Source organism: Mustela lutreola, chromosome 16 (assembly GCF_030435805.1).
Source record: "Mustela lutreola isolate mMusLut2 chromosome 16, mMusLut2.pri, whole genome shotgun sequence".
Classification (NCBI taxonomy): domain Eukaryota; kingdom Metazoa; phylum Chordata; class Mammalia; order Carnivora; family Mustelidae; genus Mustela; species Mustela lutreola.
In genome coordinates, this window is record NC_081305.1 from 16,878,552 (window position 1) to 16,893,298 (window position 14,747).

At 41.0% G+C, this 14,747-nt stretch overlaps 1 protein-coding gene across 2 annotated transcripts in view; it reads right to left on the reverse strand.

The window, feature by feature from the left end:
* The window catches only part of TANGO6 (transport and golgi organization 6 homolog), a 185,958-nt gene that overhangs the window by 96,322 nt on the left and 74,889 nt on the right, over window positions 1-14,747 (reverse strand). For both annotated transcript variants that reach the window (XM_059153126.1, XM_059153124.1), the window contains exons 13-14: window positions 14,017-14,526; window positions 11,166-11,223 (exon numbers count right to left, since the gene is read on the reverse strand). In XM_059153126.1, the coding sequence (XP_059009109.1) occupies window positions 11,166-11,223; window positions 14,017-14,526 (568 nt within the window). The remainder of the gene's footprint in view (window positions 1-11,165; window positions 11,224-14,016; window positions 14,527-14,747) is intronic.

The following is a 14,747-nucleotide window of genomic DNA, read 5'->3' on the forward strand; positions in this document are numbered from 1 at the left end:
TTCAAGGATCATCTTAATCACACCTGGTGAGATTACGAACTTTAATTTGTATTTGAAATAAAGGGGCACACAGGTTGCGTGCTGTCTGGTCTGAGAGGAGCAAGGCCAGGGCACCCTTCTAGCCGCTACCTCAGAGCGGTCCCAGTAAAACAGATGGATTCCTTCTAAGAGTCAAGTAAATCATCCTTAAACATAAGTCTAAGGAGGAACTTGCTATTTTACTTGTGAGTTCTCTCACTACTCATCTTCCTTAACTTGCCTTCAAATTCCAACCTTCCTAAAGACAGGGTGGCTCCAGGGCAGAATTTAAATAGCTGTTCTGTAGAGAAAGTACTTACACCTTCTTAATACCTTGTGAAGTTGACATCGAAACAACTGACTATCCCACGGTATCTCACAACTACCTTCTTGGTACTGAATCCTGCCTTTGTGACTGCTGGCTTGCATGAATTGGGAGGTAAATGAGCCCTGGAAACCAAAAAGTTAAGAAGTATTTACACGTGGGGCGCCTGGGTGGCTCAGTGGGTTAAAGCCTCTGCCTTCAGCTTAGGTCATGATCCCAGGGTCCTGGGATCAAGCCCCGCATGGGGCTCTCTGCTCAGCAGGGAACCTGCTTCCCCCTCTCTCCCTGCCTGCCTTTCTGCCTCCTTGTGATCTCTGTCTGTCAAATAAATAAATAAAATCTTAAGAAAAAAAAAAAAAGAAATATTTACACACTTAGCTGAAAATGTCAAGATCTACTGATTCCAGGGCTTCATTTATTGCCTGGGAGAGCAAAGGCCATGATGATGAGAGAAAGGTGAGAAAACGGAATGGAGAGAGAAGGGAGGTCCCGAGGAGGCAGAGCACTGGGCTCTGGCGTTGACTCCAGTCTCCGTCCCTCAGTGGTTGGCTTTTTATTGATAACAGCTTGGAACTTTGGTTTCTCTGTCTGAAAAATGGGGAGATGGAAGACGTGGACTCACGGTGCTGTGTGTTTTCACGAGTGAAAACAAGAACAAAGGAAGCACAAGTAATAGCCGTCAACAGGCATGGTACTCTCAAATCCGGGAAGCCCGGCACCAAGACATTACTGATGGGGTGCAACGACAGCAAGCCTTTCAAGGCTCCCTAGAGCCCACACAGAGCAGCTCGGATGCCTTGCCTTGGCATTCCAACAGCTTCCGCCTTCCCGTCCGGTCCCACTCTTCCTCTTCACGCTCACTTTGCTTCACTAACAACATGAACTGCTCATCTTCCTCTGTTCTTGCCCCGCTCCGGCACAGCCTCCTCCTGCCTCTGCTTTTCTTTCAGTCGTGACTCCCTCACCCTAGCTCCGCTCATCTAAATCCTGTCTGTTCGTCCTTCAGAGTTCTAGGCGCTCCATGGAAACTATGGTTCCGAATTTTTAAAGTTTATTATTGTGTTTTTAAAAGTGCAGAATTCACGGCTTTTTTGGTGTATTCACAAGGTTGTGCAACGATCACCACTATCTAATTCCAAAACATTTTCATCATTCATTTCTGTTATCAGTCACTCCGACCACACCCCTTACCTCCCATCCTCTGGCAACCACTGGCTGATCTACTTTCTATCTCTATGGCTTTGCCTATTCCCAACATTTCATATAAAGGGAATCATTCAATACGTGGCCTTTTGTGTCTGGCTTCTTTCACTTACCATGTTTTCAAAGTTCACCAATTTTATAGCATGAGTCAGTACTTTATTCCTTTTTATTGGCAAATAATATTTCATTGTGTAAGATGCACCACATTTTAGTTATCCATTCATCAGGTGGTGAATATTTAGGCTGTCTTTACTGTTTGGCTATTATGAATACGGCTGCTATGAGCGTCCACATATAAGCTTTTGTATGGACGTATGTTTTCATTTCTCTTGGGTATGTATCTAGAAGTGGAATTGGTGGGTCATATGGTAACTATGTTTGACTTTTTGAGAGCTGCCAGACTGCTTTCGAGAGCAGCTGCACTATTTTACAGTTTCCACCAGCAGAGTATGAGGGTTCCGATTTCTCCACAGCCTCATCATTTATATCATTTTAAAGTAAGTTATTTTTAAATGTCATTTATTGGAATCAGAAAGGCAACAAATATCAAAAGCTCTAGACAGAAAGCTCCATGTTTACCTGACTCACAATCTCTGCAGATACAGTGCTGAAACAATCACGATCATCAGCAGGAAGAGACGCAGGCAGTTTGAGTCACACACTCACATTCCACTAATGCAAGATGAATTTCAAAGATACACATAAGGGTTGCTTAAAAAATAGTACTGTACACATTGCCAAATGAGCAAAACCACACACACACACACACACACACACACACACACCCTGAGCAAACATGAGATCAGCATATTATTAAGTTACAGAAAGGGCTGATTTATAGTGAAACCATTTCCCATAGGGAGGCCTAGTTCTCCTGTACCTAAGACCACCTGGGAACTCAGCCCTTATACCAAAGTACAAGAGCAATGCGTGCACTGGGACTGATTACTCTTTCTTGCTGCAAGAGCATGAACTTCAGAGCCAGAGAGATTTAAGAATCAGATTCTGATGCTGACCCTTAGTATCAATGTTACTTTGGGCAAGTTTTTAACTGCTTTGAGTCTCAGTTCCCTCATCTGTAAAATAGGGCTAATACGGAACGTGCAAGGTTGTTGGGACTGGCACTTAACAAGTGGTAATGTCTATAATATTTACTACCATGTCTCTTACATGACAATTACCCAGGGCAATCTTGGGGAATGAAAATAACTTATCTCCAAGTACTCAATTCAATCTTTTACTTACAGGTAGAAGTACTAAACTGCTAAATATTTTTCTTTTTTAAACATTTTATTTATTCACTTCACAGAGAGAGAGAGAGAGAGGAAGAAAGTGCACAAGCACTTGACAGATATTTGAAAAAAGAGGCTAATATAAAACTCAAGTGTTCTGGGCTTTTTTTTTTTATTAAGATTTTTAAAATTTGTTTGACAGACAGAGGTCACAAGTAGGCAGAGAGAGAGGAGGAAGCAGGCTCCCAATGCGGGACTTGATCCCAGGACCCTGGGATCATGACCTGAGCCAAAGGCAGAGAGGCCTTAACCCACTGAGCCACCCAGGTGCCCCTGTTCTAGGCTTTGAAATGCAACCTGTAACTGGAGGGAGAAAGAAGGCGATACATATATACACACATATGTGTGTGTGTACACATATATATGTATATGTACACACACACATGTGTATGTATGTGTGTGTGTGTGTATATTTCACCAGGGCTGCAGTAAGAGGAACAGTGGACTGAGACTCCCTATGGAATGGATCTCTACCATCCTTCCGACTTTTGCAACTGTAGCAAAGTCAATTATTCATCTATAGAAGGATTACCATATCTGCTTTTATTATATTTCAGGACTGTTGACAGAGTCAAAGCTTTCTAGATAATTCAGCATTATTCAATTTTAATAAATTGATAATCATAATCATAATATCTGTTTTTAATCTTAAAAGCACAAAAATAGTGTCAATTTCTACCATTATTTCAGAAGTTCTAAAGAAGTAACCAAGTGTACTGGAGAGAAAAAAAGATTTGGAAGCCATGAACAAGGGTTCAAGTTGCTTGGTATGTCCTCTCAGAAAAAAGACTTCCGGGGCGCGTGGGAGGCTCAGTTGGTAAAGCACCTGTCTGCTTTGGTGCAAGTCATGATCCCAGGGGCCTGGGCTTACTCAGCAGGAAGCCTGCTTCTCCCTCTCCCTCTGCCTGCTGCTCCCCCTGCTTGTGCTCTCTCTCTCTCTCTGTCAAATAAATAAATAAAATCTTAAAAGAAAAAAAGAAAAGAAAAATACCACGATACCACAAGATACCACGAGATACCACGGCTATCTAAATCTCAGAATGTTTAGCTATAATGTGGGAATCTCTTCACACTTTCAAATTAACTCACAGAGGATCATGGACCTAAATGTAACTGTGAAAACTATAAAACTCGTGGAAGAAAATCACATAAGTAAATCTTCATTAGCTTGGGCTATGCAGTGATTTCTTAGAAATGAAGTGTAAGCAATAAAGAGAAAAACTGGTAAGCTGGGCTTTATCAAAAGTAGAAAGTTTAAAAAAAAAAGTAAGAAGTTTTGTGTTTCAAATGTACCATTAGTAAGAGAAAAAGACAACCCACGGATATTTTCTGCCATTCATATACTGAATAAAGAACCTGTTTCCAGAATATACAAAGAACTCTTACAACTCAATAAAAAGACAAAATATATAAATCAAAAATGAGCAAAGAATCTAAATAGACATTTTTCCAAAGAAGATAAAGACATGGGCAACAAACTCAAAACAAGATGCTCAGCATCATCAGTCATTAGGGAAAAGCAAGTCAGAATCACAGCAAGATACCACTGCTCACCCAGTAAGACGGCTGTAATGAAAAAGACAAGAGTAGGGGCGCCTGGGTGGCTCAGTGGGTTAAAGCCTCTGCCTTTGGCTCAGGTCGTGATCTCAGGGTCCTGGGATTGAGCCCCTCGTAGGGCTCTCTGCTCAGCGGGGAACCTGCTTCCCTTCCTCTCTCTCTGCCTGCCTCTCTGCCTACTTGTGATCTCTGTCTATCAAATAAATAAATAAAATCTTAAAAAAAAAAAAAAGACAAGAGTAAGTATTGGTGAGGATGTAGAAACGCTGGAACCCTCCTATATTGCTGATGGGAAAGTAGAATGGGGCAGCCACTTTGGAAAACAGTTCGGCAGTTCCTCAAAAGGTTAAACAAAGAGTTAGGATATGACCCAGCAATTCTAATCCTAGGCATAAACCCATGAGAAATGAAAACATATGTACAAAGACTTGTACATAAATGTTCATAAGAGCGTTATTCATAATAGTATAAAAGCAAAAACAACCCAAATATGACATCAACTTATGAATGGGCAAACAAAATGTGGCTAATCTATACAGTGGGACATTATTCAGCCATAAAAAGGACTAAGTACTAATCCATGCTTAATTAACATGGAGGAACTCCAAAAACATGCTAAGAGAAAGGAGCCAGACACAAGACCATACACATGTAACATCTCAAATAGGCAAACACATTGAGACAGAAAGTAGTTTAGTGGTTTCCAGGGCTGAGGGTAGTAGGAATGGAAATTCACTAATACTGGATATGGAGGTTCTTTTTGAGATGATGAAAGAGTTCTAAAATTAGATAGTAGTGATAATTGCACAACTCTTTATTTTATTTTATTTTTTTAAAGATTTTATTTATTTGACAGACAGAGATCACAAGTAGGCAGAGAGGCAGGCAGAGAGAGAGGAAGAAGCAGGCTCCCTGTGGAGCAGAGAGCCCAATGTGGGGCTTGATCCCAGGACCATGGGATCATGACCTGAGCCGAAGGCAGAGGCTTTAACACAGAGCCACCCAGGCGCCCCGCACAGCTCTTTAAATACACTAAAAACATTGAACATTTTAAATTAGGGAATTTAGGTATAAATTATATTTCAAATAAAAAGTTTTAAAAATAGGGACAATTTTCTGCCTAGAACCACTTCAAGAATTTACCGAGACAGCATCTATGAGAGACATTTACTAAATGCTCATTTGTTAATTAGGTGGTACAAAAACCAGGTCAGGACATAAAAGTAATCTTCCCATTTCAAGGACATAAATGGAGATGATAAACTTCACAAGACTGCATTCCAAATTTCAATGCCAGATCCAATTAAATGGTCCTTCAAGGGATAGAATTATTTTCAGCTAATGGTTTCCCAACTTACTTTATTTGAGGTAGAAATCTGAGCATGAGATAGGGAGTTCAGCTTCTGACAAGTTAAGACTTGCAATCCTGCTCAGTTTGAAACTCTGTAAAAACAATTTCACCTTGTATCCACCTTCCTCCCCTTACCGGGCCTTTTGCCTTCCCCTCCCCTTGGCTCTTTCACCAGAAATGAAAATTCTTCTCTGGCGAGAAAGGGTAGAAGAGTTAGTGAGATGTGTTAGGGCATGTCAAAACGTCTAGGTTGTCCTCACTACACACACGGGTATACTTTCACCTCCCATGCTTGGCTCAGAGCCTAGGGTTTTGGGTTTTGGTTTTGTTTTTTTTTGTTTTTTTTTGTGTGTGTTTTTTTTTTAACTTTTTCAATGACTCTGGTAGTTTTTTCCAAAGATCCTTCTGACTGACAGGGATCACTTGGATCCCTGAAATGCATCGGTCTCTGGTATTGCTTTCAAAATGTCCTTGAAATAATTTAAAACGACTGAGAGGATACATGAGCAGATCTACAGTATGATAAATAACCTGACTACAGTATCTTACTAAAAGAATATCACTTATTTGTCATATTCATTATTGAACATCTATTTCAAAACTGAAATGTGAAAAATACCTCAACTATCTAATATACACTATGGGACCCTTAAGGACATATCTTAACTCCTATTTTGGAAAGGAGAACTCCTACTTTTTATCTTATGTACTTCCCTGTCAATTAAATTTTTTAGAACAATGAAAATGCATTAATTTGTGCAACAATAATAATGTCTTAACAAAGAATGAAAAAAAAAAAGAATACCCTAAAAAGGAGAGACACTTAATGGCCACAATCTAAGATTAGGTCTGCTATTTATGAACTCTGACTTGAAACTCAAACTCCGAAATTTGGTACATAATTATCTGCCTAAAGAACTTGCTACTATGGGGCGCCTGGGTGGCTCAGTGGGTTAAAGCCTCTGTCTTCAGCTCATGTTGTGATCCCAGGGTCCTGGGATCGAGCCCCGCATCCGGCTCTCTGCTCCGCAGGGAGCCTGCTTCCCTCTCTCTCTCTCTCTCTCTCTCTGCCTCTCTGCCTACTTGTGATCTCTGTCTTTCAAATAAATAAATAAAATCTAAAAAAAAAAAAAAAAAAAAAAGAACTTGCTACTGAGTACCCACCTCGGAGCAGCTGCTGTGAGAACCAAATCAACCACCATTTTCTCAGTAGGACTAAAAGTAGATGCAAACCATCTTTCATAAAACTAAAATTTAACTCCTAGGGAATTTAGTTCTCAGATTGTTGTGATGCACAGATAATACACACACCAGAAATTCTTACATCAGGTATCGATAAGTATCTGTTGAGTGAACGAATTTATTTACTTCCCCTCTGCTCTGCTGGTAGACTGCAAAGTTGGTGAGAAATGATAAAAGAAATCCAACTTATCAACAAATTAAGCAAAAGATACGTTGTAATTTTCACATGGAGACACTTAGACAGTCTAAAAAAAGAAACTTTAAACACAATTATGCGCATCACACACACACCCTCCCCCACAACTAATTGCTACTCAAACTACAGCCCAATACCCCTTGTACTGCAGAACATTTCCAAGTAGCCTGGTCTTGTCTGACTGGAAGTCCAAATGGCCTGGCTCCTGGCATGCTTTATGCCTGGGCAAATGACATTGGCAATGCAGGTGGGAAAATTCAGCTCTTTCCTTTCTTAATGGGAAATTCACCTAAGGCCTTGGCCTTTAAGTGCATGTTACAAACACCAAAACATCAATTAATTCAAACTTGTCCATTGTGGGGAGCTGAGAACAGAAATTACACCTCTACCTCCCATGTTCTTCATCGCCAAATTAGCTACTAACTGATTAGCACACCTATTAAAATTACTAAAAACAAACATAAAACCAACAGTTGTGATTTTTATAGCAGACCCTAGAGGCTAATGAGCTCAATGAGTTAATCAGCTAAGAAGCTTATTCCAGACACCAATGTTGCCTCATGAGAACCATATACCTCCTCTTCTCCAAAAACGCTGTCCTTAAAAAAAAATTAATCAATAAGAAATAATTTCTTATAACAGTATGACAGTTTCTTGAGAAGAGTACCAGGTAAGTTATTTTCTAAGACTTCTTAATTATAGACATTTGAGGTTCTTGCCTCATTGATTTATCTTGCTTCCATAAGTACCATTCATTGTCCTGTGACTTCCTGAGCCCTAAAAGTTTAATTTATCTCAATCCAAGGCCTCTTTGCCCATTCACCCGCAGATAGTTACTTTCTCTCTTGAAACCCTCTACTCTTTTGGCTTCTGCTCTCACCTACTTGTCCTTTTACTGGGAGGTCATTTTGTCACCTCTGAGGAATCTTCTTTTTGCTTCTTAACATAGGCAGGACAACTCACTGTTTAAGTGTTTTGTATACAGTAGGTGTACAATAAACGTTTGCTGAATAAAGAATGAATTCCAAGGCTCTGGCCTTTATCCCCATATGCTATGCCTTCTGCACTCTCTCTTAAGCTTTAACTACTAAACATGTACAGAGCATACCCAAATTACGCCAAGAACTAAGTAGCCGATTAAGATCTAAGCATGCCTTGGGCTCACAGAAGACCTTGCCTTTTGCAGACAAATAGAACACATCAGTGCGAAGGACTACATGACTGGCTTCGCTTCTTCACCTCTCCCTGAGTTCATGCCCTTTGCTCTATGTCCTGGCAGTTTGTCCCATCAAGGGAAACATCCCTGCCTTATGACTTTTGCTAGGTCACATTGACTTAGGTTAGCCAAGAGAATGAGGCAGAAGTGAGAGGATGCTCGTTCCAAGCTTAGGCCTGAAGAAGCCTCCTGAGTTTATTCTTTACCTCTTCCACTTCTGCCATCACCACAAGACGCCCTGGTTGGGCCGCTGGGCTGGGGATGACCAGGCAGAGGTGCGGCAGATGCGGCAGCGGGCCCACAGAGCCACAGGGAGGAGCACGGCCATCTGCCCAAACCCAGCCTACATCAGGGGAACTCCCTGAACCCCCATCTACAGATGCCTGAGTGGTAACACAGGATGGTGTTTAAACTATGGAGTGTTGGAGCAGTTTGTTACACAGCAATAACTAACTGACAGAGTCTGCCTACTTAAACTTCAGATCTGAGAAGTTACTGTATCACCATATTACCTAGCAGTCTAACAGCAGAAGCAGTAGTGATACGATGATGATGCCAACACTACATTCACAACGGCTGACCTTATTTGAACACTTATTATGTGCTAAGCTCTTTCTTTTTTTAAATTTTTATTTATTTTTAAAATTTCTTTTCAGTGTTCCAGAATTCATTGTTTATGCACCACATAAACAATGCTCCATGCAGATTTTATTTCTGCAAACAGTGCTCCATGCAGATTTTATTTCTGCATGGGAAAGAGAGAGCGAGCGTGTGTGTGCGAGCAGGGAGAAGGGCAGAGAGGGGGAGAGAGAACTTCAAGCAGACTCCATGCTGAGCGTGGAGCAATGCCATGCTTGATCTCATGATCCTGAGATCACACCCTGAGCTGACATCAAGAGTCGGACACTTGACCGACTGAGCCCCTAGGTGCCCCTGTGCTAGGTACTTTCAAGTGACTAACTCATTTAATCTTAATATTAACCTCCCTTTATAGACTTTTTACGATAGAACGGTTTTAGATTTACAGAATTACTGAGAAGACAGCACAGAGAGTTCTCATAAATTCCACACCCATTTGTCCCTATTATTAACTTTTGCATTAGCGTGGTCCCTTTGTCACAATTAATGAACTAAGAGTGATATATTATTATCAGCTAAAGCCCATAATTTACTCAGATTCTCTCTGTTTTTCCTGAATGCCCTTTTTCTGTTCCAGGATCCTATCTACCACATTACATTTAATCATCATATTTTCTTAAGCTCTGACAGTTTTACCCCTCCCCACCTTTATTAAATTTTAATTTTTCTGGTAATAGTTTATTGAGATTTAACTCACATATCATAATATTTGCCAATTTAAAGTATACAATTCAATGGTTCCTACAATACTGACAGAGTTGTGCAATAATCCTCACTGTCAATTTCAGAATGTTTTCATCACCCCAAAAACCAAGCCTTACCCTTCAGCTATTACCTCCCAATGCTCTCCCCTTTCCCACCAGCCCTAGGCAACTACTTATTTAGTTTCTGTCTCTATAACTTTCCCTATTCTGGAAAAAAAGATTTCCCTATTGTGCATATTTCTTTATAATTTCTTATAATTTCCCTATTTTGCATGTTTCTTATAAAGGAATGGTATAATATGTGGTCTTCTGTGACTGGCTTCTTCCACTTACGATGTTTTTCAAGGTTCATCCCTTCCATACCATGTTTCAGTATCTCCTTTTTGTAAGGACTGAATAACATTCCACTGTATGGATAAAGTACAGTTTGTTTCCCCATTCATCAGCTGATGGGTATCTGTGTTGTTTCCACCTTTTGGCTCATTCATGCTCTCTCTCTCTCTCAAAATAAATAAATAAAATCTTCAAAAAAATATTTGGAATCTACAAATTAATGGAGATGGGGAAAAAAGAATCACAAAAGAGAAATACAATTATTGCAAAAAACATTTTGATGAAAAAATTCTATATACTATGAGATTCTTTTATGAGCTTTTTTTTTTTATTATTATTATTTTTTTAAGATTTTACTTACTTATTTGACAGAAAGAGCAAAAGCAAGGGGAGCAGCAGGCAGTGGGACAGGGAGAAGCAGGCTCCTGCTGAGCAGGGAGCCAAATGTGGGGCTCTATCCTAGGACTCAGGGATCATGACCTGAGCCGAAGGCAGACGCGTGACCAACTGAGCCAACCAGGTGCCCCCACTATGAGATTCTTTTAGTTTAAAGAGAAAGCAAGGATGCATTCTAGCAGTAGTCAAGTACATAAATGGTTAAGGTAATGAGAATTCATGTGTGAGCCATTTTTTACCTCCTTGAATGGGAAGAAATGTACTTTAATCTAAAGAATAATGAATGGGGTGCCTGGGTGGCTCAGTGGGTTGAGCCTCTGCCTTTGGCCCAGGTCATGATCTCAGGGTCCTGGGGTCGAACCCCGCAGCAGGTTCTCTGCTCCACATGGAGCCTGTTTCCCTCTCTCTCTCTGCCTGCCTCACTGCCTATTTGTGATCTCTGTCTGTCAAATAAATAAATAAAATCTTAAAAAAAAAAAAGAATAATGAAGACCTCCTCATCATTATCACTGAAATTCTATGAGAACCCTTAGGGAACCATCCAGGAATATTGTTATTATGACTTAAATAGCTAGGGGGCAGGAAGATGGCAAAATGACCTTGTGGTTCCACGACTTTAGAGATTTTGTGCAAACATACATGCTACAATATTTGGTCCACAGACTCCAAGTCCTTTAACCAGGACTAACTTACCCTGAATAGCAGACAGATATACAAAGGTGTCTTCATGCTCCAAGTTCTCCAAGAATATCTGGAACCACAAAAGAGAATAGTGATATGATTCACAAAGAGCAAGCAAGATATGAGACCCCTTAGAGCATCCTCAAAAGAATAAATGCTTTTCTTCTTGTTTGTCTTAGCTAGACATTGGTCTGACTTCACAATCTTACAGGGAAAACAGCATATATGGTTGAAGTCCCATTTTTATAATAGCTAAAGAAGGGTGGCACGTTTAGGGGAGGTACTTCCTGAAGTGGCTAAGTATATACCAGATGTAGGCATGGAAACCAAAATCTGGAAGAAAAATCCTCAACATCTTCTCCACTACTGCCCATGGTAGACAACATTCTCATCTGTGTTAAGATACATTACAAGTCATGACACACAAGATGCCATGTTTGGAGTTAGGTCCAATCGATGGCATATTTGCTATAATTTGATCCTTTTATCTTGCACTCAGAAAGTTTATGGGAATAGAAGTGACAGACAGAGATGTTATTGGAATAAGAATGTGTTCTAATTTATTTTTTTAAACCTTTGCAAATTTCGGTACTTCAATTGACCTTAGGTACATATTATTTTCCAAAGATTATCTCACAGTTTAGGAACACACCAGGGTGTGTCAATTACGGAAGGTACTGTTTATCTAGAAAATATGATAGCAACATGTTAGGTTTAGGCCCTAATATGAGTGCCAGAGAAAGATGGTGGCCATGTACTCAAGGGCCTCCTGCTTGGTATCTGGGGGAGGAAGGGGTATCTGTTTCATTTACAGTGAGGCATCCTTTGCTGGCATAGTGATTCTTGATAGCAAGTTGATGCTGCTAGTCTCCACATCCGCAGCATGTTAGGGAGAGCCTACATTAGTGAAACTAGAAAGAGGGCCAGGTTGGAAGGGGTGGGACCAGGTGAAGGAAGTTTAATCCAGGGTAGTGACCACAGGAATAAAGAGGATATTTTTGATGACTGCTCAAAGGAGATATATACTTTGATGTTTTCAGCAATATTTCAAAGGCAGCAGATCCTTGGCACATTTCTGGGCCTTGGTTTGCTCATCTATAAAATGGGGATAATACTAATATTGCAGCTGTTATGAGGACTGGAGATAATATCTAAAAGATACACGATCTAATAATAAACAGCAGCTGTTGTTATTATTATTACTATTAAGTTATTTGAGGCAGGGAAGGGAAAAGGGAAAGGGATAGAGAAACTCAAGCAGACTCTGCACTGAGCACAGAGCTGGATGCGGGGCTCTATCCCACGACGCTGAGATCATGACCTGAGCTGAAACCAAGAGTCAGACACTTAACTGTGTGCCACCCAGTGCCCCCAACAGCAGTTATTATTATTATACTATTGGTTCTAATACTTTAGTGAGTAAAGATAAATGTTTTCAATCAGAATTATAACTCTTCATCTAATAGCTAAAGTGTACGAAAGAGATGATAATAATAATGATAATGACTGAACCATTACCGGATCCTCATTATATGCTGATCACTAGAACTAGTGCTTTACACAGACTGTTTTTTCTTCTCCATGGTGTCAGCAGGGCTGCATTCATTCCCTCTAAAGTCTCTTACTTTATTTTTATTTTTATTTTTTAATTTATTTTAAGTAAGTTCTATGCCTAACGTGGGGCTCAACCTTAAAACCCTGAGATCAAGAGTTGCCTGCTCTACCAACTGAGCCAGCCAGCGGCCCGCACATGGACTATTTTATTTTAAATCCTTCTTTTTTTTAAGATTTTGTTTTTAAGTTATCTTTACACCTAATACGGGGTTCAAACTCACAACCCCATGATCAAAAGTTGTATACTGTACCGACGGAGCCATAACGTGGGTCCTATTGCCCTATTGTTATTACCCTCACTTTACAGATGTAGAAATTGAGGCTCGGAAAATTTAAATGACTTGTCCAAGAAACTCATCTGGGATTTGATCAGTAGTCTCTAGACCTTGCTCTTTTTTTTTCCCCCCTAAGATTTTATTTATTTATTTGATAGAGAGAGAGACAGCAAGAGGGAACACAAGCAGAGGGAGTGGGAGAGGGAGAAGCAGACTCCCTGCTGAGCAGGAAGCCTGATGCAGGGCTCCATGTCAAGACCCTGGGATCATGACCTGAGCAGAAGGCAGACGCTTCATGATTGAACCACTCAGGTGCCCCCAGCCACTTTGCTCTTAATCTCTAACCCATATTAAGGTCAGGCAAACTCCCTCAAAAGGGAAAAGATCCTCAGCTCAACACACATTTTCTCCCACATACATCTTCCATGTAAAGATTAGCTTCTTCCCCGTGATGGAGGGAGAAGGCAGGGAGGCTTGGGGGAAAGGGAAGGCCCAGTTCTGTATGAGTCTCCTCTTAAAAGGGGCCCAGAAAAAACAGGGGCGCCTGGGTGGCTCAGTCAGTTAAGCATCTGCCTTTGGCTCAGGTCATGATCTCAGGGTTCTGGGATGGAGCCCAGCGTCGAGCTCCCTGTTCAGCAGAGAGTTGCTTCTCCCTCTCACTCCCCCTCTGTGTGTTCTCTCTCTCTCATTCCCCGTCAAATAAATAAACAAAAATCTTATATATAAAAAAACAAACAAACAGGTGGCTTCTTGGAAATATGGTCATGATGTTCCATCCCCTTTTCTTCCCTGTTCATGCTCAACTGAGTGGTCTCAGGTGGTTATCTAAGTCTTCCTTGTGTCTAAGTCTTAACTCATCAGAACAATTATAACTTCCCTCAGGGTAGTCCAGGGCAGTGTTCGATACACAGTCAAGGCTCCTGGAAAGCTGCCCCAGTCTGTGTGCGTGTGTTTTGCCCCTGTGTTCTACTCACCTTGAGAAGCTTCTCTTGCATCTCAAGGGCTTTTGCTTCTCTCTGCTCTATCCAGCAGGAAAGAGTTCGCAGAGCAGCAGCCCGGGTTGGAATCTGAGGATCATAAGCTGATAAAAGAACCTCCTGGAGCTGGTCTGTGGTTACACTTCCAGATTTCTGGTTTGTAGTGGCTCTGGGCTCACTGACCTCCTGAGGAATGAGTGGAGCACTAGATTTCAGGCCCGTTTGTTTGGATTTCTCATGGCCTTGCTGTTGTTTGCGGTGAGACTCATCGTTGTAACTTTCATGACTGGTTTGTTGCTGCTCTTCTATCTTCCCTTCTGGATCCTTTTTGTTCAGGGTACTCTGGGCAGCCACACTGACAGCCTCGGTGGAAAAGGCCCCATGGGTAGAGATGGTGATACGGAGATCAATGGCGAGCTCCTGGATGACAGGGTCTGGGTATACCTTGGAGACCTTCTCCAACAAAGGCAGCAACTGCTTCAGGACAGCAAAATCACTTGACTTCAACTACAAGATGAAATGAAAAAATGCCAAACCGAAATTAATATAACAGATGTTAACAATGCGTGAGCACAGGGAAACAGATAGTCTGAGTTAGAGGGGCAGGGAGCATATCTTATTCGTGGTGTGATCAGCATAGTCTAGCTCTCGGCAACTATGGCTAAATAAACACAGCTAATACTTACTAAATACATACCCTGAGCAGGTACTTTTCTGAGTTAAAAATA